At 39.8% G+C, this 23,107-nt stretch overlaps 1 protein-coding gene across 6 annotated transcripts in view; it reads left to right on the forward strand.

Annotated features, from left to right (window-relative positions):
• Positions 1 to 16,210, forward strand: part of SATB1 (SATB homeobox 1) — a 95,171-nt gene extending 78,961 nt beyond the window's left edge. For 5 of the 6 annotated variants that reach the window (XM_087771775.1, XM_087771740.1, XM_087771767.1 and 2 more), the window contains 3 exons: positions 11,056 to 11,259; positions 11,765 to 11,860; positions 14,495 to 16,210. In XM_087771775.1, the coding sequence (XP_087627901.1) occupies positions 11,056 to 11,259; positions 11,765 to 11,860; positions 14,495 to 14,977 (783 nt within the window). In that variant the 3' untranslated portion in view covers positions 14,978 to 16,210. The remainder of the gene's footprint in view (positions 1 to 11,055; positions 11,260 to 11,764; positions 11,861 to 14,494) is intronic. The other variant, XM_087771784.1, reaches the window with a different exon arrangement.
• The last annotated feature ends 6,897 nt before the right edge of the window (positions 16,211 to 23,107 follow it).

Below are 23,107 nucleotides of genomic sequence, written 5' to 3' on the forward strand. Positions count from 1 at the left end.
TGCCGGCTTCATGGGTGAAACATCGTTCCCTTCCCCACATGGCAACATGAAGATATCTGGGAAAAGAGCCATGTTCTTCATTTCTCAGGTTGCTCATGCCTGCTGTGGGCAGATCACTGATTCCGGAGGCTTTTGAAGATTCAGTGTATCGATGTTTTAACATGAAGAAACGAAAGCACTATTAAAAAAAAAGGGGGGGGGGGGAGTCTGAGCGAGCTGTACGAGAGTTAATGACATACGGAAATGAAAACAAAGCTGTAGTGCCAGAGCCGAGAGGGAGGCTGAGGAGGCAGTGAGCAGCCCTTCGTTCCTTGCAATGGGGGAAGCAGGGTACCAAGTAAGCAGCGCAGAAAACAAAGGTGAGCTCAACCCATAACTAAACGACAGGATAAAATTCCTCCTGAAAAACTGAGAGCTGCTAAACACCTTACTGCAAAGAATAAAGGCATCGTATGCAAACACAAATACACAGTTAATGGTCTGAGGGGCTGTTTGTTAAAGGAGCAACCGATTACAGTTCCGGTGAAGGGTTGTTGGGCAAAGGAAGGAGTAAGAAATGATAGATAATTGTTTTCTCCCTGAATGTTAAACTGGATAATTCAAAACATACAACACCTGAAAGAATGTTACGAGATTTCTAGGTGCAAGGGGAGAAAGGAGACAATGTTTTATTCCAGATAATTTTTAATTTCGCCATTCCTAGTAATTTCTCATTGTGTCCATTTTTTTTATTTTCCTCAAATTTAACCTCTAAGTCAAACTTCAGATTTTTGGTTATGAATTACCCCAAACTATTGGCATACAATGAGTAGACTAGTGCAAGCACACAGCTAGCTAAGTGGGGAAAAATTCCAATTTGCAAATATTTATCTCATTCCAAATCTGCCAAATGTTATCTGAATCCACATTGTTATTCAGCGGTCATCTCTTTTTTATTCCTGTGCAGTGTCATGTTCCCTTACTTCAGAATGGCCTTTGAGAAGCAAATGAAAATAGTTTTCAGGATCTTTGTGAAGTAAAGATGCTTGGACTGAGTGGTCCTTAGCAGAATTCCCTGAAGTTCTGGACCTCAACTGAGCAAGATTTGCACACCTATCAGTTATGTCTGTGGGTTTACTTTCTAGTGTATGTAACATGCAGGAGAAAGCTCTGCAGATATAGGAACTTTCCACTGTTTATATAAAAAGTTATTTTTTAAAAAAGCTATGAAGGGCTTAAGTGAGATTCTTTTTTATTTTTGCTTCAAGGTGGACAGTTTTCTTCACCTGTAAGAAATCATTTGCTACTCTTATTGATTATGAGGAGAGAGCCTAACTAAGGGGACAGGTCGGAGGGATCAGGGCAGGAAGAAGTGCCTGCTCCATGCAGCACCTGATTTAAGGGCAGAAGCTGCTGCCTGGAAATATGGCTGGGGCTGGGGCTCAGCTTGGCTGGTGCTTTCCTTGGCTGGTGAGGAAAAGTCTAACACTAAGCACTGCTCTCTCTAGGAGCTTTTCCCTTGTGGCTGTTCTTGTCCCCAACCTGACAGCAAACTACCTGAAAATACTCCTGTGTTGATTCCTACCCTCGGCCAGCCAGGAGGGAAAACTCCAGCTTCACTTTTGATCCAGGCTTCCTATTCTTTTAAGTCTATGCCCCAAGCAACCATGCTACAAGTAAGGGTATTTTAGCTTTCTAAGGGCTTCACTGCCTTTATTTTTCCATGGGTGATACACATGCTTCTGGCTGCTCCCTTCTCTTTTGCTGGGAGGTTTGTCTCTTTCACAGGTGTGGGTTTTAAAGATTTTTTTTTAAACTCTATTGAGGTAATGGGCGCCATTAATTTTCTGTCTGTTTCTGTGGAGGAAATCTGGAGGAATCAGGAGGAAAGTTATGAAAAGTTTCTTTTCAATTTCTTTAAGACTCTCCTCACCCCTGGCATTATCAGAGCATTAAGCATTCTTCACTACGAAACTGAGAGACACAGAAGCCAGCTGAACTGCAAGAGACAAGTTAGAAATTTTCTCAGAATATTTAAATGTCTAATTCAATTCTGTATGAAAACAGTTAGGCCATAAAAATGCGAAGGGATGTCTGAGAATGGATTTGATCTGTGTATGTTTTGGAATGATGTCGCTTGTCGGAACGTCTTGTCAGCTGAACTGAATTTACAATGAAGTCCAAATATCTATGAGCATGTGATTTCTCAGTGTGTGGTAGATCTTCCCCTGATCCAAAATGAATTCTGGAAAGAAAAAGTGTATGACAGGAAGCCATGGATTTAAATTACTCCCTCTGGGAAATTATAGTCTTTTAAAAAAAAATAAATCTAACAACGTGAAATACACACATATAAGTAATTACGGAAGTGACACTTTGGCCCTATGGCCTTTTTACTGGAGGTCTTTCCCCCAAAGCAAATGTTAAATCTTTGTAAGCAACATAATAATAAACATTTGCTGTTCACTTGTAAATTGATAGTAGTAAAAAAGATTTTTAGAATTGCCAGGCTCTTTCTATTAAAGACTCTTCTCTAACTAAACTGCAGATATAGCTGCCATACAAAAATTGATTGCATGTTTAAGAATAAATAAATATGGGCTATTAAGGGTCGTGGTTGGATTTAGGGTTGTATTTACTTTCAAGGGAAGCATCGGTATTGCAGTGAAATCAGTACTTCTCTCTACTTAAATAAAAGATAAAGGGCCATATATTACTAGTCACCCTCTGTGAAACCCAGTGACCCATTTTATATGCCTGTACTATAAAAAGTAATGTACCAGACTAAGACTGACTTATTTAATAATTAGCAGTTGTTTTTTCTTGTTTAGATTTTTTTTTTCATTGTTAAGTCCATTTTTGTCACGTGTATCTCGCAACTACAATGCCAGTTGAATCGTGTATGTGAAAGAGGAAAAATCTGGAGTAGAGGAAGGCAGAAAAAAGCTTCACCCACTGTTTTTTTGCATCTATTACTTTTTTCCCTTCTTTTTACATATGTAGTTGCATTTTATGTAAGATTTTCAAAGGCATGCATATTATGGTTTTGATTAGGGCTTGTGCCTGTCTATCATTGCTAGGCAATTGAAGGCAATACTGTAAAAAAGATACATGTGAACAAGGGAAAGGAAAGGTGGAGGAGGCTGAGAGCAGAGAAACCAGGCTTGGGAGAAGCCCTTTATTTTGATTATTCAATTCCGTCTGTACTCAACTAAAAAGTAATGATACTTATGTTTTCAGTCAGTTTTAGAGTTACGGGTTAGGTTTCTTCTTTCCATGAGCTGGTGGTACGTCTCAAGTGCTCATACACGGGGAACGTACCCACCAGTTTTGATACAGCTTCAGACCTTAATCCAACAAGTTTTTCGGTAGCACTGGCTCTTAGCCACTCACCGTGGCTCCAGGTAGAAGGAGAGGTCTAATACAACAGACAAGACTGTGGGAGCAGTGCCACAGCTCTCCAGGTCATTTTGTTTCTGTACTTGTTTGCTGCTTATCATTGAATTTTAGAGGTTGCTTTAGCAAGTTCCCTTTTCCTATTTATTTGTTTGGATGTTTACAAGAATAGAAATATGTATTTAATTTTTAAGTGCTGCAGCTAGAGAGGAGAAAAGGCAGAGAGGAGACGTTAGGAATCCTTTTCCTCTAAAATATCACCAAAAAATTGTGGTGAAATACTCTCGGTACCACTGCAAGCTGTTTCGTCATTTGTTTTTCACAACCCAGAGAAGAGGTGGAGGTAACGTCCAGACAGATGGTGCAGCAGAATAATAGGCTGGATAAGAAATTTAAGGAAATGGCATAATCTGTTTCAGTATTCTTCAAAGGAAGTTTTTCCTGGTAGCAAAGTTTACCTTTCTTCTGAAAAGCCCTATGAGGTTGTGGGGGTTTTGGTTTATTTGTTTTGCTAAATCTCATCTATTATGATGGCAGATATAGATTTACTTAAAATTCGCATCTGGCTTCCCCTTTCAATGTTCTAGTAATGAAAGCCGGTAAAATAGATAAACCAGAAATATCTGGAGGTAAAGGACAGCTTCAGGTTTCAAACTTTCTCTGATTTAGGGGAATGCTCAAAGGCAAAGCCTGAAACTTAAGGCTGATTAGTGTAAATAAAATACTAAGGCAACCATCTTTCTGGGGACATTTATTATCACTTTAGGCCACGTCTCAAGAAGAGGCATTCGTATTCTGGTGTCTCTACTTATCTTCTGGAACAGGCTGAAACCCAGCTTTTGCTTCTTGAATTAAAGATACACAGTTTTGTGAGAAAAAGAGGGAAATCCCAAAGTATTGAACATTCACAGCAGTTTTTTAAATTACTCGAAGGTATGTTCCTCACAGAAGTCAGTGCTTAAAATTACCTGAAAATATAAGCTAAACTGAAAAGATTTTCACTGGCAAATGTGTTGGTTAGTATCAGAAACTAAGTCTGGTAGATGATTAGTTTTCCTAAAATTTTATAAAAATATCCAGTGGCCTTTCTTTTAATGGGCTTCAGTTCTTCTGTGAAGCGTTTAGGTTGTTCAGCTTTGCGCAGGAGATAACCAGGGCAATTTATGTATTTTAGGAAAGATAAACCTGCCGTCAGAATAAATTTTCCTGCAGTCAGGAAATTCCAGAAGAGCATTTAAGGCTAAAAAGGACCGTTCTCATCATCTAGGCTTGTTCCCATGTCTGAACCCAAAGGTATTTCACCCAGAAAGAAGTCAGATTTAAGTAATCTCAGCCTGAAAATTAATTTTGAATTAAACGCTCCGTTCTTACCCTGCAGTGGGTGTTCCTTGCTGTATTTTTCTGGATAATACAAATGTAACGCAAACGGCATTTCCCAGATAAATTAAAGCAGTGTCCATTTTTACTTATTTGTTTGACTGAAATGACATTTGTTTATTTTGCTTCTCAATGCCATATGCATGAGCTTACTGATTCAGAACTCCCTGAATTTTCGATCCTGTTGAACACTGTGAGAAATCTCAGTTGAAGGGTTTAATGCGTTTTCCAATCAATGTGTAGGGGAAATTTGGCCTTATCAATTTAAATGCTGGAGATCCTTTCATTGCATTATGGAAGAATCTTCTCTAAGCAGAGATTATTCTTAAGAACTTCATAACATTTAAAGGTTAATATGTTAGGTAAAGAACAATATCTTAAGACAAACATTTTTATTACAGGACATGAAGGGATAGTTCTGATTAAATTACATGATTATTTGAATGGGAAAGAAGACAAAGTGCATCATTTCTTGCCCTCAACTTTAATGCCTTTAATCAAATAATGACCTTCTGGAAATAGTTAATTTTAAGCATTTGGAAAGATCAATACCACTTTGCCACCAAAAAATGGCCCAGATGATGAAATTTGATGTATTTAAAGTACATTTCACCCTTTTAACCTAGTAAATAATTTAAAATGCTTTCAGTACTCCTTTGCTACCATTATGTATCTCGTTCAAAGTATTATGACTTTTCCAAAAGCAACCTTTCTGTGCAATGAGCAGCTTACAAGTTTAATACTGAAGGCTATGTGCATGTACTGTAGTGGTGATGTCGGCCTTTTTTTCTTCTCTTCTGTACGTGGATTCTGTTATGAAAAGAAGTGGAAATATCTATGATGAACACAGCCATTTGGAATGAAAATGAGATTTGTAAAGCGAGTTGGACGGCTTTTGAAGGGGGAAAAGTCAATATTTAAAGTTTAGTTCATGAGTTCTTTTCCTTTGTTTTGTCTATAAGCTTTTGTGTTAAAGGTGAAGGATTTGGGTTGCTCAGACAATTAAGAGCCCATTTTGCCAAGTGTAATTTCATATCTGTGTTCTATAAACTGAAGTGCCTACAGCATTGTAAATAAAAAAAATTGCCCTCTATTAGCATGTTTGTGGGCAGATTAAAAACAGTCTTCATTAGCGTAAGTAACACTTACAGATTCTTTTAAAAGTAGAAAATTATTTGCTGAATGATAAATTGCTAGCTTGATAGTTAGTTGCTGAAAATTTGCTCATTCAAAATGCTTACTTTAGTTTAGTCTACAATACTCAATTTTTTGAGTTAGAAGTACTGTTTAATGGATTATGTACTTAGTCTTTGTTCACAGTAGATGCTGAAATGCAATTCACACTTTCTGCTAAAATGTTTGTATCAAATACCTCCCTATTTAGACTGATTTCTTTTAATACCATATATTTTTATTATACTATATGCCCCAGAGAATGATAAAAATAATCTTAGATATACTATACCAAAGAACTGTTCGTATCTTAGCATTGATACTCTAAAATGTCTTGCCTTCTTAGATTCAAATTACAGCTCTTTTAAAAAGTGTTGGAGTCTTTGTTACTTATTTTATTCATCATTTGGCAAATTCTTATCACTATAACGAATTCACCAAACAAAAGAGTTCAGTTGCTCCACCTTGAAGCCCTTTCTTCCCAGACTAGATGTGTTTGTTGCTGATTTGGAAAGCCTTGCCCAGAAAACATCTTTCGTGATTGTAATGCTACCCTCTTTGATCTAGTTAGGATTGGTATTTACACCTTAAGTGCAGATTTCAATTACCTTTTTTTTTTCCTTTTAATAAGAAAGATACCAGAACGCAAGAATAGTTTGTTAGAAACTCTATGTGAAAGCACAGATTTTATTTAAACACAGCACAGGTCAGACTGAATAAAATACCATTTGGATGCATAGATAAAATACATAGATGCTTTCTTTAAAATAAGCATGCTCATGGGTCTTGCAGAGTCTAATGTTTGGCAGTTATCCTCTTTGCGCTTTTCCTGCAATAGTTTGGCAGTTCGGCTTTCACAGTTTTTTTTTCCTCTAATGTCTTATGTTTCTTTACTAAATCCCTATCAGAAAACCAGACAGAAGACTCTTATTTATTTTAAATATCTTAGGTTTAGCATCTTTTTTTTTTTTCACCATTTTCTTGCTTACTGTAGCAAGACCTTTGCAGATGGTACTTGGTTACTTGAAAGTGCGTAACAGTATTTTCTTTGTAGCAGATGGATTTAAGACTTTTAGTTCCCAATAAATGTAGGTTTACAATACATAACTTTACAGGATTTGTGTTGTATATAACAGGTTTGAACATATTATCTCAGAATTCATCTGCATGGCATTTTCAGCTTATCCAGGGCCCATGCCAGTATTTTAAGTAATAGGGAGAGCATAGTGATTGATAGCAGCTAAAGGCGTGATTTTGAATAGAAACAAAGGTTTTAGAACAGAAGGTGTCAAATTAAACTTTGTCAGTTTGAAAAGTAGTAACATCCTGAAAGTTCTCCAAACATATTTACATGTGGCTAATGTTTATATTTTGCTTTGTACTCTCTTTATATTCAGTGTAATGTTGCTTGGCAAATTTACTCTGTTTTAAAATCAAGGTTGTTCCCAATGTCATTGCAGAGTTTTGGGGGGTTTGCCTTGCTGCATAGATGTATCGGCTTAATTATTTTAAGGCTGTTTTTTTAACGATATACTATATATGTTGTATAAACCAGTTGTGATCTAATCTGAGTTATAAATATTTCCTTATTATTTTGTGGTCCTTTCCACTTCCTGTAAGACTATAAAAGACATGAAAAAACAGTGGTCCAAGCTTTCCGTCAGAATAAATTGTTTGAACTAGACAGAAAAATTGCTCTAGATTTAAATGAGTGTAAGAGGAGAAAAATCAGCCTTGTTAGGTTCACTTGTAAATTCAACTGCATTAACTACAGCAGTTCATACTTCTTTAGATCAAATGGAAACAAAACTTAGAAATTTTACATAACTTAAAATTTGCCACTAGAAAAGTCTGTATGATTACTTTTCCTAAAATTTACAAAAACAAAAAATCATACATTCTCATTTAGTTGACTTTCATGAATGACCTTTATGTCAGATACAGAATTCTCAACCTGAAACTGAATTAAATAACTATGGTTCTGTTTGTTTGCTTTGAACCAAAAGAAAGCCTATTGGTATAAAATTTGTAGTCTTCTAACAAAGCAAACCCCTGTAGCCTCTGTAACTGCCCATTCACTATCTCTCCTGAGAATATTTCTGAGGTCAACTTTCATAAATATTTCCAGAAATAAACCATTTCAGGACCAAAAAATTGTTTCTATCCTTGCAATTTTAGAAGAATTCAGTTGGTTGTTTCCACATTGCCCATCATATGTTTCATCAGAGTATGTCTACTTCTTTAAAAACATGAAGAACCCAGTGGAAAATAGACATTTTGGTAGAATAGCAGTCTATTCTGTGTACCATGTCAGAAGCATCTGATTTCAGTATCTCAGAATCGCTGCTTCCCTGAAAGGCTAGCAGAGACATGCTTCAGGTTACAATTCATCAAATCGTTTTTAGATAAGGAATTAGAAGTATTATTTCAAGGCAAAAGTGGATAGAAAAATCCTGGAAATACAATGTTAGTCGTTGTTAATTAATAAAAATAAGGTCTGATCTAGTAAACACAGAAACAGAAAAGACAGTAAGAGGAGAAGGAATTTCTTAGTTAACAAAAACTGTTGTTATGAAATATGTTTAATCAACATAAAATGTGATTGCTTGGGAATTATTTTTACTACTGGACTTTTAAAAAGAGTTTCCACTGTCTTTTTTCCAAAAAAATCTGTGATCCATGTGGTCACCAGACAAAATGTGTGCAGCTGCTAAATGAGTGGTGCAATTTCTTTTCCAGTTTGTTTGTATATCGTAGAGAGCTGTCATGGGAGGGGACAGGTTGTCTTGTCTTTTTTTTACTTTCACTGAACTGCCGTGATAGTCAGCTCTGCTCTCTGTTTCACCACCATTAGGAAGAGGACCAACAGTTTCAATGTGAAGCAGTGCAGACTCCAGACAACCAAAGGACAATTTTTATGCTTCAGGGCAGGCTGTTTTCTTTTTTCTTTTTTTTTTTTTTTTAATTAAAAATTTTATAACTGCATTTCAATCAAAAAATCTAGATTTGTTTCTCTTCATCTTCTTCTCCCCTCCATCCCCAACAACCTACCTGTTTTCTGATTGCACATCTTTTAACTTGCTGCAGAAAACTAATACTGCTGTTGAGCATATTCCAGCACGTATCCCTGTGGAAGCAAGGTGGGCAGAGAAGCACGAACAACATGTTGATTTTGTTAGGGGCAGGGAGAGTTCATAATTAACCTGCTAATGCGTCCCAGGGTGCCTTACAATGGGGAGGAAGAATTCACAGACCCTTGCTACTGTTTTAAAAACATGCCATACGATTCCATCTGGGACAGGCTGTACATTATGTGTTCTGTATGAAGGTGTTTGGCCCAGCTTCCTAAGCCCTGGGGCAATACCCGGCATCCACCCTTAGCATGTGGTCAAGGAATGGGGTGCGCTCCATCCCTGAGGTGCAAGGGGGCCCTTCTGCTGCCGCCATTTTCCTCTCTCTCCCCTCCCTCCCTAGCACACCTGGTGAGCACCTGGCAGACTGTAGCCCCATTTAAATTTTTGCTTTCTCAGCTCTGCTACCACCATTTCTCTAACATTTGTCATTTTGATTATTTCTGTTTCTTGGGGGCATTTTCTCCTGTGTCATTTGTTCAGTTTTCCACTTATATCCAAGAGAATATACTTCAAATTTTTATACACACCTCACTAAATATTTTCTTATACAATATGAATTGCATTAAGATTATTTGTTTACTTTCACCTCTTCCTATCACGGCAATATTTTTACACTGCATTTATTAACTTAGCTAAAGATATGAATGTCTTCAAGAAAATACATATCTATATTGTATCTATGTATCTATTGTATCTAGTAGTAAACTAGTCTGGATAAACCGTTTTTCAACGAGCAGTATATATAAAAAGGATCTAAAAGCTTCTGTACATTTATATTATTTGTTGATTCAATAAAATGTCACGTTATCTTTCCTACAGCATTAAGAAATAAAATTGCATGGGCCTAGTTTTGAAAACAGATCCTTGAAGCTAAAAGAATGGAAGTATGCATGTTTTATATAAGTAATATTTTGTTTCTAAATTTTAATATACAGAAAAATTGCTGCTGATGCACACTGTGTTAGCTAGAGCATTTGCACTCTTCTTTTAAAACTACCAGTGCACAATTAAGAAAAAAATCCTCAATTAAATTTTAAGAAGACATAAGAAAACAGTTGTTAAATTTTCAAGATGAACTTTTATATCTCTTTTGGAAGCAAATTAGCAACCACTGCAGTTCTTGCAGGGGATTCTGTAGCCAGCTTCATTGGATGTATCCCAAAACCATGTCTGAATTAGAGTAGGCAAAGTCTTGGGCAACTTGCTGTCTTGTGTTATGGAAATGGTATAAAGAGTATATCAGAACCTCTGAGCATATCTTGCTCCACCTCAAGCCCTAATAGTGTACATAAAACTGAGAGACTGTTTTTTTCTGGGTCTATGAGAAAAATCCCAAAACAGATAATCATCTATTACTTGAAATAAGTTCACCTGCAGAGGCACCTCTACTTGTAGCAGATAGGAAGAAGATATTACTTGACTGCATCTAGTTAAAGGATTCCTGTCTTTTGAAAGGACATTAGGGAGCTCCGCTACTGCTATGATTTACGTGAGGCAGCCGTACAGTCAAGGCGGATATTTGAAGTACTTTCTTGTTTTGAGTAGTAGTACCAGGATTTTAAAAGTTGCTCAGCAGACAATCTACCGGCTCCTGAAACACAGTGTCGATGCTCTCAGATGGGTGTAGCCTTGCATAGAAGAAAATAGGCAGCAGAGAGAATATACTGGCATCAGTGGAACCCCTGTCCTGCGGAGGGGAGCTTGTAAGCGAATCTGACTTCATCAACCAGTTTGTTTCTAAGCAAACAAACAACAGTGTGGGACCAAGGGGAAGGTTCTTTCCAAAACGCTCACAGTTGGCGAGGGTCTGTGAAATAGTGTGGCAGCCTCTCAGTGTACCAGTGTTTGCTTTAAGCCCAGCCTTTACAGTGAAAGCCCTTTCTTACTGGGGGAGAGCGTGAGAGAATGCAGCGCCGCTAATGTACCCATTTCGCCCTCGTTTTGCCCCTGGTGAAGTAAGGAAAAAAACTAATGTTTTGCTGGTGTTATCTTCAAGGGGTGGCTCTGTGAGCTGTTACGTTGGAAAGAAGATCCCTCACCAGAGAACAGGACCCTCTGGGAGAATCTCTCCATGATCCGAAGGTTCCTCAGTCTTCCTCAGCCTGAACGCGATGCCATTTATGAACAAGAAAGCAATGCAGTTCATCACCATGGTGACAGGCCTTCCCACATTATCCATGTGCCAGCAGAACAGATTCAGGTTAGTTTACCTTGGCCAATCCCACAGAGCGCTAAGTAAATAAAGCTTTAAACGGAGCAAAGGAAATTAGTGTTTCTTTCCTCCCGGCCAGGCTAAATGCAGGTCTCCCGGTACGAGATAAGAGCACGCTGCCATCCGCCACCGGAGTTCAAAGGAGAGCGTGCGACCACCCACGGTTTTTGTTTCGGTTCGGTGGTGTTTTGCACACGTGCGTGGACGCGGTGGCGCAGTGGCACCTGCGTGCCGGGCAGGGCAAGCCTGCGTGCTGGCCGTCCCTGGCTAGACAGGTGTCAGGACTGAAAGGCAGAGGCGTTTGGCACTGGTTGTCAAAACACCTTACCAGCAAAGTGGGAGGACCTTGTTGCGCTGCTGTTCAAAAGCTAAGCTCGAACCCTCAACAGCAGCGGCTCGCCCTGGGTTAGGAGTGAAGGGAAGGGGATTCCTCATCCCACTTTAACTCCAGTCGAGGCTGGGGTGAGTCAATGTTTGTTTGTTTTTCCTTCAGAGCCCCTCTCCCACCACCCTTGGGAAAGGAGAGCATAGAGGCGCTTTCTTACCAGGCCTGCTGACCGCTGGACCTTGGCTGGGTGCTGCTCCACAGGTGAGCTGGCACAAGGGCACTGTGTCAGGGAGAGAGAGGAGGGGATGCAGGACCCACGCCACGGGGCTTGGAAACAGCTGCCCTCCGCTCCGGGGCAGCCCGGGCGGTGCCCCCTCCTCTGGGGTCTGCACCCACCCTTTGCTCGCATGGGCACCGCGAACCGGGAGCGTGGCTGGCTGTTTTGCTAAATATTGTAGCCCAGATCGTCAGCGCGGACTTGCTGTCTGTCTGAGCTGGGGACTCTTTAATCCCTTCGCACGAAAGACCTGAGGTCAGCCTTTTAACTGCTCCCTCTTAAAGGGCAGATATTACCCCATGCTTTCCCAACCTCAGCTGAGACCCAGTGTATCATTTGTATTACCTATACAGAAAAATATTTACAAAGCTAGGAAGGATAGAGTTATCTTGCAGCCAGAAACAACATGAGTGTATATTAAAGATAAAGCAAACTGAATAAGACAATCCCTTAGGATATCAAGTACTAAAATAATTGTGAAAGCCTGGAAACTTGCTGTTTGATTTAGCAAAAAGAGAGAGAAAGATCTGTATTAAGTAATAAAACAGCACTTGTTTGAAAATGTACATTGTTTTTAATAAAATCGCTTCTTAAGGGGATAAAAGGAGAAGCTTATGCACAGTATAAACATTCAACCACTATGCCACTTACTTAGATTTTCTTGCCTTGTTGATAAAAGTTGTGTGTTTGATCTTGCAAATATTATTCACATAAGCAGTTGCATTGTAATCTCTTAATGTGACTTGTAAGAGTAAGGATGGGAGATTGGGCCTGAGTTTTGTCTCTGCTCTTCTACATCGTAGTTGTTGTAGATGCATAAATGTGTAGCTAAGACACCAGTTTTCAAACTGTATATACAAAGCTTCCAGTCTTGTAAGAATTTAATGTGCTGGGAGTAGTCTTGAATCTCTTTGGGATTGAAGCCTTGAATGGGACTGCTCACAGACCATAAAACATGAAAGGATGTGAATAGGGATGAGGAAAGAGCCCCAATTCCACTCGCATTTGTGTCAGATCTTGGAATAAGAAGATCACTTAAAGCAGTGGCTTCTAAAGTGGGTGTTGAGACCTATGCAAAGTCTCCACAACCACGAGTGACACCGCGAAGTGGACAGAATTATAATTCCTCCATTATTTCTACTATTCGTACAGTGTTTTGTGCTTCTTAGGGTCTGCAAGCCAGCTGCGACTGGAAGCTTGGAAACCACTACCGGCACACAAAAAATTGTCAAGGGGAGACTCACAAAGGGAAATGAAATGTAGTGATAGCAACTGCTTGTTTTGCTGCTGTTGTTTTTTAATAATAACTGGTGGTTTGTACCATATGACAAGAAATTTGCTGATCCAAAATATCTTACTAACCAGTGCTTCCTGTGCTGTGAAGCAAAAGAATTGTCAACAAAAACAGTAGCTGATAAATTTACTTTTGATTTTAAATGTGATCTTATAATGTAGTGTATTCCAGTGGTAGATGAGAAAAACATTTCTGTCCCTGGGGCTCAGTGCCTCACCTTTTAAGAATGTTTCTGAATCTATGCTTGCAAAACTTCATTTTAAGCTCTTGTTAATTATTTACATCATGATTTGCTTTATCTTATTGTTCTGATGTGCATACTGGCTCATTTTTATTGCCTGAGTTTTTGGAATGCAGCATGTTCCCTTCTAATAATAATAGTGCAAGTTATTTAGAGCTTTGCATCTTAGTGCTTTATAAATATTAACTAAACAATCCCCAGCACAAACACAGAAGCAGGTAAATATGTTTGTTCCCTGTTTATACGTTGGGATACTTGAACACAGGCAAGACAGACCCTCTCTGAGACGGCAGGCAAGAGAGGTCAGAGCCAGAAGGGGAAATACATATTTCCTACCTCCAGATCTCTTTGTCCTTGCTGAGGCTGGGTTTGACAGCGTGACGTTAGGCGCTTCCAGCTAACGCATTCTGTTGTAACGTTTGCAAGTTTGACGAGACTTCAGTGCGTGCTAAGGTCAGATTGGCAGTGGGATATTTCCACACTTAGCTAAAATGCTCTCCTTCTCCCTGATCCCCCCAGTCCCCTAGTCTAGCTATTGCTGGAGATTTGCAGCCCTTGTTTTTGGGCAGCAGCTGCTGCTGCTGGCAGAGCTCCTGTGCGTTTGCCCTCATCTGGCACTTTTCTCACTTTGCCCTTGCTACAGTTCTGGCTAAGCTGGTCAAGTTAATCCTATACTATGTCACCTACTTAGCATTTTGTCTTGTCTGCACTTGACTCATGGAGCATGTTCATTAAAATTTGTCAGCTAAACTGCACTGATGTCTCATCATCGGCGCTTTCAGTCAGACAAAGCCAGTGTCTTCCTTCCACCTCTCTGTCCATGTCCCACCGTCCCTTTATCCCTCATCTCTGCTCACACACATACAGGCGCATGCAAGATATGCAGAGGTACTAACTCATATTTTAATTCTGGTTCAGCAATAATGGGCCTTTTTTTTTTTCCTTTTTTTTTTTTCCTTTTTGTCATTTAAACTTACTAAGCCTTTGTTTTTAGCTTTGCAATTCCCCCCCTGGATTTTCTTGGTAACACAAAATATGAGCAAGAATACACGTACAAAAAAAATGCTGTGCTTTGTCTTGCAGCAGCAGCAGCAGCAACAGCAACAGCAACAACAACAACAGCAACAGCAACCAGGTCCCAGACTACCCCCAAGGCAACCGACAGTAGCATCACCAGCTGAATCTGAGGATGAAAATCGTCAGAAACCCCGACCGCGAACAAAGATTTCTGTTGAAGCCCTAGGGATCCTACAGAGTTTCATACAAGATGTAGGCCTGTATCCAGATGAAGAAGCAATCCAGACTCTCTCCGCTCAGCTTGACCTGCCCAAGTACACCATTATCAAGTTCTTTCAGAACCAGCGATATTATCTCAAGCACCATGGGAAGCTGAAGGACAATTCTGGTTTGGAGGTGGATGTTGCAGAGTACAAAGAAGAAGAGTTGCTCAAGGATTTAGAAGACAGCGTCCAAGACAAAAATGCAAACACACTTTTTTCAGTTAAACTAGAAGAAGAGTTATCGGTAGAAGGGAACACAGAGATTAATGCTGAATTGAAAGACTGATCTAAAAGTATTATTTTCTCTCAACAGTGCCACTGGTATTTACTAATGAAATGAAAATTCCATCTTGCGTTCTGTCAAAAACCTTTATTATTCATTGTTTGGCCAATGAATCTTCCAAAACTTGCACAAAAGTTGAAAAAAGGATAATGCAGACTGCACTAGATGTTTTACTCTGTTTTACAAACTGCTTCGCAGCAACAGATGAAGCGTTGAGGATTGTTTGATATTAATTTGTGTTCACTGGATACACTGTGAGTGTACCCAATAAGCATGATACCAGTGATTTTGATTCTGGAGCCTTCAGACAAGCATTACAACTTTTGTGATTTACTGTTTTTTGTTTCTGTTTTGTTCTTGTTTTTTAATTATTACTGTAGCACTCCACACTTGATCTTTGGAAACTCACATTTATTTAAAAAAATAAAATAAAAAAAGAGTTTGTTACTCTTGTTCTATTGTATGTTACAAAAGAACTATAGACTGTGGAATGCAGTTTAAAGATAACATATGCCAACAAATGCCTTGTATTATATGGCACTGCCGTAATTCAGATTTGTTTTCTTTTGGAAATAAAGGTCACTGTATTTTTTTTTTCCATTCTCATTGTTACATGGTTTTAAAGAAAATGAAAAAGAAAATGTGAAACACAATTTAGTCCTCATTATTTATTTGTAGATCCTGCAGCATCATGTTGTAATTAATTTTTTTGGAAGTTTCCGTTAAATGTAATATTGCTTCTCTTGTTATCATACTGATTTTTTTTCTATTTATAAATGTATTTTGATGGGCAGTAAAACAAAGTGTCTTAAAAGTTTTAAATAGAGAAAATGTGCTTTACACAGTTGCCTATAAAAAGTGCTCTATGTTATCCAAGCAATTCATACTATAAGCTTCACTCTTATTGTTGTATGCAATTTTTACTATCATGCAAATAAGCTTAGGTAAATAAAACTAATAGATCACCTTAGAAACTTATGCAATTAATGTGAAAATAATTGATGTTTGCAATGTGTCTTCCTTTGGTTTACAATCAATTTTAAAGCTACAGCTGTATAAATTTTCTGTATAAAGGTGTATTTCTTTTTTATGAGTTTATTGCTATGAAAACACCAGTTATTTTGTTACAGCTGGCTGTTTTTATAAGTGTATCACAATTTTCTTTATGCAGAAATGTTCTGACTAGGAGTGGTTATTGACTGTAACTACACAATTAAAATTGTTTGTATGGTATGATATGGCAGGGTTTGTCTGCGTATGTGTATATCTGGGAGGAATAACTTGTTCTTAGTGCACATTGTACCTTCTTGCCACCACTTTGAAGATGACATTTCAATTGTTCTCCTTTAAAATCACAGGCAGATTTTTTTAATGACCTTCTTAAAATTTGAATTTAGATAATATACTTCAAAAAGAAACACAGTTTGGTTATGAAAATCATAACCTGTCTTTTCTTGGTTTAAAAACTTGCCTGCCCAACAGAGATAGCAGGATATTATTGAGTCAAAAGGCTATCAGGCATAAACATATTTACAGTTCCTGGCAGTAATGCACTTATAATGGATACAGCTGATTTTATTTTACACTAGAATTATGCTAACACTATTCCTTGCACTAATGTATAAACATTAAAAAAAACATTAATAGGCACAAAGTAAATAGGAAAGATGGGCTTTGCACATAGCAGCCCCCTTCTAAGGAAGATTATTTTTAGTGATCACTAATAAGGTTCTTGATAAAGCCATAGTAATTGGTGAGCTCTGAATTTATGCACGGCTCATGTCTAGGCTAGAGAGAAACCTGCAGCTGAAAGTTGTGAAGTACACACTGATGTTCTCTTTTCCTCGGAGAGAAACAACTTGCACCCGGTGTGATTCGGGATTTGAATTCGGCTCAGCTCTTCTAAAATGACTAAAAGTTTGCAAAACTCGGGATGAGATTCAAAGGCCCAAACGACTCTTAGGTTGCAGCGAATTTCTCCTTTTAGCTCCATTAAGTTCTTTAGGAAGATACATACTAGGCAACAGAGCAGGTTTTCATTCCACACGTTTAAAACTGCCGCAGGTTGCCCAGGTCCTCTGTCGCAGCACCTTTGGGGTTCCTCGAGCAGCTCCCAACCGCGGCACCTCTGGGCTGCTCCCGGGGCTGTGCTGGGGCTGCACTGTGGCTTGGGCTCGGGATCCAGTCCAGTTACAAGAAAAGAGCCTTAGTACCACTGTGAGAGTGAAAGAAGCCTTAGGAGGGACACGAGTGTGTAATTTGGCATTGCAGTCCAAAAGAGGGACAGTCAACCCATAGTTTATGTTTTAAGTTTTTTATGTTTTAAGTTGAAACCTTGCTTATGGGACTTGTAATAGCTATAAAGCTATTGATAGCCCAAAGCTATGCTGGTTGCAAAAGGGCAAAACCTAAGCCTAGTCCAGAGAAGCCACTGTGGTCACCATTGGATTTCTTTCTTTATTTCGAATGGGATCGTGGCTTTGTACAGCCACACAGCCGCTCGGTGTTGGGACAGATCCCTGTTCACAGCCGTGGGACAGGATGAAACGTAGCCCAGGCAATGCAAGCTGATTTGATAGGCAGGACAATACCACTGGCACCCGTGGGCTGGCTGAAGTGCCAAGTGACCATTACAATAGGGCTGCTTAAGGAAAAACAAACAAACAAACAAAAAAAACCCCAAAACTCAAAACTTTTAAACTAATATGTGTGCATGTGCAGGGTAGAATGGAAAATGAAGCAAAGACTTCCCTGGAATATACCTCTCTTCACGCTAAAAGCTAATACATGCAGCACACCTAATACCAGAAAAAGGGCAACAAGTCCAACACCCTATAAAAGCATAAGAAGAAATGTTTATAAAATTGTTTGCTATTTTGAAAGCAATTTCCTTTTCTTTTATCCTTTTAAGTTTTATGGGTGCTGAAGTAGAGGCCATGTGTGCTTGCAGATGGTTATTATAGCTGTTCCTTTTCCATTATCTTCGTTTTCCTTTCTCCTAGCCTGGCTGAGGTTATCTTCTAAGCAGTTCAGCCTCTGCAGTCCACACATTACCTGCACAGAGGTTTGAATCAGTGCATTTTTGTGTCCCGGTGGGTGGGCTGTGAGTACAGTCTTTTAACTTGGCCTCAGTGACCAAAAGCGTTTTTCTTAAGTCCTTAGCAGCATTTTCAAAGGTGATATGGGCATTAAGGATCCCAACTTTATGGTGATGTGAGACATTTATACTGTTAGGAGTTAAGCTACTACAAGCATATGCCACCTTGACTCATGGACTGCTTAGACTACCTAGAAAATTACCTTATGTCCTTTTCTGTTCCTTTTTCTCCCCCTCTGGCGTAATCCTACAAAAAACTTCCCATTTCTGCAAAGATTAAGAAATCAGACTGGACTTGTGTAACAAAGAACACAAATTGAGACATCAAAATGCTATTAGTTGGGAAGTTGTTAGTAGAACTCACTGGTGAGTAGGACTTCACCGAGGGTGTACGAAACAAGTATTTCGTACTTAGGGAAGTGTGGGGAAAGAATATTGCTTACTAGGAATAAAATTTAAGCTGCAAAGAAAGCCAAATGCCTAAAAAAGAGGGATCTGAGTGCTGGGTGAAGATGGCAGGACTTAGTTTTTTCTATAAAACTGAAGTTAAGTATTTACCATATTTTATGGTGTTTACCATAAAAAGTGGAGTATTTTTACTCCCTGCTGATTCCCATTAATCTATATTTAACTTACAAGATTTATGCGTATATGCTAAAGTCCCCAGTGTGTGTTTTTCAAGCCTGAAAGAAAACCAAAGAGGCCCCAGATTCCAAGAAGTCTATGGCTTGGGGGCAGTCTCAAGCCCCAGTCACACATACAAAGGTTGCATATCCTTATAAAGACTCCCTATCTTACAATGCAGGATTTTAGATATGTGTTTTGTATAGCTACTTTAAATGGGCCAGATGACGCAGAAAAAAATGTCCAGGTTTTAAAGTAAATTATTCCACTTAATTTTTTCTTTAAGTTGGGAAGGTGCAGCAAATGGAGAAAGAAGGGAAGGGTCCCCCAAACCAGTGATTTTGTTCCAGTGATTTACTGAGTCAGTACTTTGGTTGTGTGCTGGGAAAGCATCACACATTGCTAAGTTCATTCACCAAAGCAAATGCCCCATACATTAAGAGCAGTATAAATGAGATACCACAGAAGATCTACTTGATCATCAAGTATTAGCAGTTCTGCTTAACTTATTGAACCTGTGTTTTGATGTCAGGTACATTGCGGAGACCAAAGGCATTTTGATTTTTACATAATGATTTATATTGTACTTTGAATAACAGTCCCATAGCAAAGCAGGGATATAAATATACTCCCAGGCCTTTTTTTGCACACAGATGTAATTTTACTTTGGTCCCCTCACAGCGCCTTGCGTCCACACAGTCTTTTACTACAACAAATGAGCTAATAATTCAAACTGCAATAAGTGATCCTCCTTGGAGCAGGAGTAGTGCTACTTGGCAGCGAGATTGTTTGCTTTCAGGTTCTTACGGGAGCTTTCCCGCCCGCTCTGCTGCTGGCAGTCCTCCCACTATCCCACGCCGCATTGTTTCACATTGGCCTGGCCCAGGTGCCCTTCCCGCTCTGGGTCATCTTGCCCAAATGTCATCTCTCCTGCTTACATGCCAGCACTCAGGTACATGTGCCACAGTTTAATATGAGACAGCAAGGACTGTATGTATCTCATGTCACCTACCCTTTATGATCACCGTTCCTCCTGTGAGCCCTGCAGAGTTGCTACAACAGTCCACTTTCACTGGAAAGAGAGCAAATCCACCAGCAGGCAAGTAGTTTCCGAGCTGATGGAGTAGAGGGAGCAAGGGGACACGCATTCCAGAGGGGAGAAGGAAAAGGAAATAGGAAGGTGCCAGAGAAGGATGGGAGCATCAGTAAAGCCACGACAGCTACCCTTGCGTGGAGGAACAGGCTCATTTTTCAAACTGTGCTACAGTGATACCCAGAAATACCTCAAAGTACTGCCAGAATTCCATAGAAAATATTCCTGACCTGAAATGTACAATGGTCTCCAATCATGGGATTTGCTTTGGCAGGCAGGATCCAGGATAACACAAAAGCCTCCTCAGCTATCTGTGGCAAAAGAGGTCCCCTAACAGTTTGTCCTCTAAGTACTGTCCCTGCATGTAGGACATGCAGGATTCTTTTTGTCAGCTGCAGACTGACAGCTACCATGGCAGCTGCAGTTAGGACTCTCTTTCCAGATTACTTGTTTACCCACACAATATGCTAAAGCAACATCCAGGCTATAAAATCTCTCATTTTCCTCCAGGATCACATCCAACCACAAGCAGCATGTTTGCAGCCTCGAACCTACTTTTCTGAGCTGTCTCCTACAGCCCTGCTCCTCCTCAGACCAGATGTGCCACAAGAATTAGAAAAATCAAATGTGTTGTATGGCACAGATGTTTATCATAGTGCAAGAGAATAGAAAAAATATTATCTCTGTGGGCACACAGAGTTATATAAACATGCACAGTCCTGAAGTTTGGGGCAAATAAGTTGCTGCAAGAGGCTTCAGAGAGAGATTTCATACTGCTATAGTCATCTTAAAGCATCAGTTGAAATGATTTGAAGTTGTTGGGGCCAGAAAAATTTCATGCAGAGTCCTACTAACTTTGCAGGGGACTTTCTCACAGAACAGAATTTAAAGCAAAGAGCACTCTGCTTTGTTATTCGCGTTGTTACAAAATAAACACCCTTTGCAGGACCAACCTTACAGATGTTGTTGCCTTTCCACATCCACATTAAAGCAGGACACCGTCCCGGTAACTAGCAGCACTGCCTGCAGCTGTGCGTCCCATCTTGCCCCATCTCAAGGGGCCTCCCCTGCATGTAGCATGGCCCAAAATGGCTTAACTCCTCTTTACTCTCCCATCATCAACCTAAACACAGCCCTTCATCCGCAGTCAATGTTTTTACCTGCGGAAAGCAATTTAGAAAATGACTTACCTTAGAGCAAACCACGGCAGGGAAAGGTAAACGAGAATGTCCTTTCAAAAGTGTAGGAAAAGTGATTCTTTATCATTATCAGCATGACAGCTTGGACTGGGAAATAAGTACAGATCGTGGTGTTGGCTTGCCTTAGTAGGCAAAATGCTATATCCCCAGCCTAGTAAGGATTTAATATCAGCTGAGAGACTGAAGGAGACAGAAAAGGAGGAAAGGTGAGAAGAAATATCTAGATAAAAACTTATTGGGGGCAGTCATGCCTAGAGATGACTGGAGAATTGCAAGACTAGTTTAAATTGAAGGAGATCTGAGTTAGCCACCAGGAAAAATTAAGTGAGGAGCACTTTGTGGTTACTGGATGTCCCACAAAAATGCAGAAAGAGTGAACAGAGTAATGGAGATGTTTCAGAGTAAAGATTAAATAGAGAAGGCTTGCAAAAAGGCAGTGGCAGCTTCCTTCTTTAGCAAATACCTGCAAAATCAAAAGTGGTGCATAGAAGGTGAATACAGAAAGAAGATTCAAAACTTCTTGTAACACAACTAGAGTCAATGTTTGAAATTACCAAGTAGCAGGATTAAAAAATGGCAAAAGGGAGCAGTTTTCTGCACATTTAACTGCCGAACTCACTGCTATACACACCTTCACACCAAAAGGACAAATGGTTTAAAAAAAAGTTCAAAGAATTTGTGAAAGCAAAGGGTTGATCTGACCTTCTTTTAAAGAGGCCAAGGACTGCTTTCCACTCCGTAGTGCCGGATAACATGTGAAGATTACGCTCTACTGTTTTTTTTTTCTGTGACCCAGTGGTGGTATCCATGTGGACAGTGTCCAGCATCCAGCCAGGGACATGGTTGCTTTGAGTCCCCCATAGTCACAAGTGAGACGAATTTGAGTGGGCTGAAATTTGCACCGTGTTCTTGGTCAGGTATGGTAAATGCAGTTTGTGCACTTTATTCCCTATCATCTTGTACATAACCAGATTTTAAAACAACTGATTGAATAATTTCATTGAGGACCAGGTCACCTCATATTTACAAAACATTCCCTCCCACACATGCCAGCATAAAAATTTATACCCAAATCATTTTGGTCATTGCCATGGTACAGTGCAGTCACTATTCACAACTATGCTCTAACTGCCGCAAGAGTAAAGTAAGGCTCCTTTGACCCCGTTTGTCTACAAAACTGGGCCATTTTTTATCATGTGGTACCACCTTTCTTTCAGCCTCCCTTGTGCACATACCACTTTAATTCAGGTTTATCTGACCTGTTCCTTTCTCTTCTTCAAAAGCTCACTGGAAAGGTTCACGCCAGGGAAATGTAAGTGAGGGCTTCCAGGATGATTGAAAAAAAGTAGATGTATATATTTGCATCATCCCCTCATGAGACATTACTCCTAAGCTTTTTAGGGTGTGTTATGGGATGGCCGGGAGAAGAATTGGGGGAAATGTACTGGTTTGATCCCAGGCCTCCTCCAGTTGTCACTGGGCTTTCTGCAACACACTCTGGGGAGCCAGGAGCAGAGGGACGGTCACTGCAGCCATGGGTACCTCCCCAGGATGCCACGTAGCACATAAGCATGACACCACTTGCAAGCACGCTGTTGGACAAAAAAAGCACCGTGGGAAAGCAGATCAAAGCAATGTGATTGCATTTCACGTTTGATACAGCTCATTCCTGAAGCCAGGGTGAATAGCCTAATCCAATGTATCATTCCTGTGCAGGCAGACCCTCGGGCTGGCATCATGTCCCGTGGAGCACTGCTCCAGCGTGCAGCATCTGCCACCGTCTGCCCTAGGGCTTGGCTTCAGACTGCCCTCCTCCTTTCCACCTCCTTTTGGGAGTTGCTTTGCACAAAGTTTGAAGGCCAAAATTCAGGCTGTTTCAGGCCCTTCAGGGCATTTATTCCCCTGCCACTTCCTGCACTACTTGATCTTTGATCCACACTCCTGACCTTTAAAGATACAGAGAGGCAGATTTCCAGTGATTTAGCTTCAATTTCACGTGTGCTTATTTTTGCAAATATAAGTCTATCTGCTTACCCATTGTCTCCCCCGCTAATCAATACGTCAGCTGTTGATCACAACCACTGCCAGACAGCTAGTAGATGGGACAATTATTCTCACAA

This window comes from Nipponia nippon, unplaced genomic scaffold (genome assembly GCF_047370975.1).
Source record: "Nipponia nippon isolate SJK-2023a ecotype South Korea unplaced genomic scaffold, ASM4737097v1 scaffold_1, whole genome shotgun sequence".
Taxonomy (NCBI): Eukaryota; Metazoa; Chordata; class Aves; order Pelecaniformes; family Threskiornithidae; genus Nipponia; species Nipponia nippon.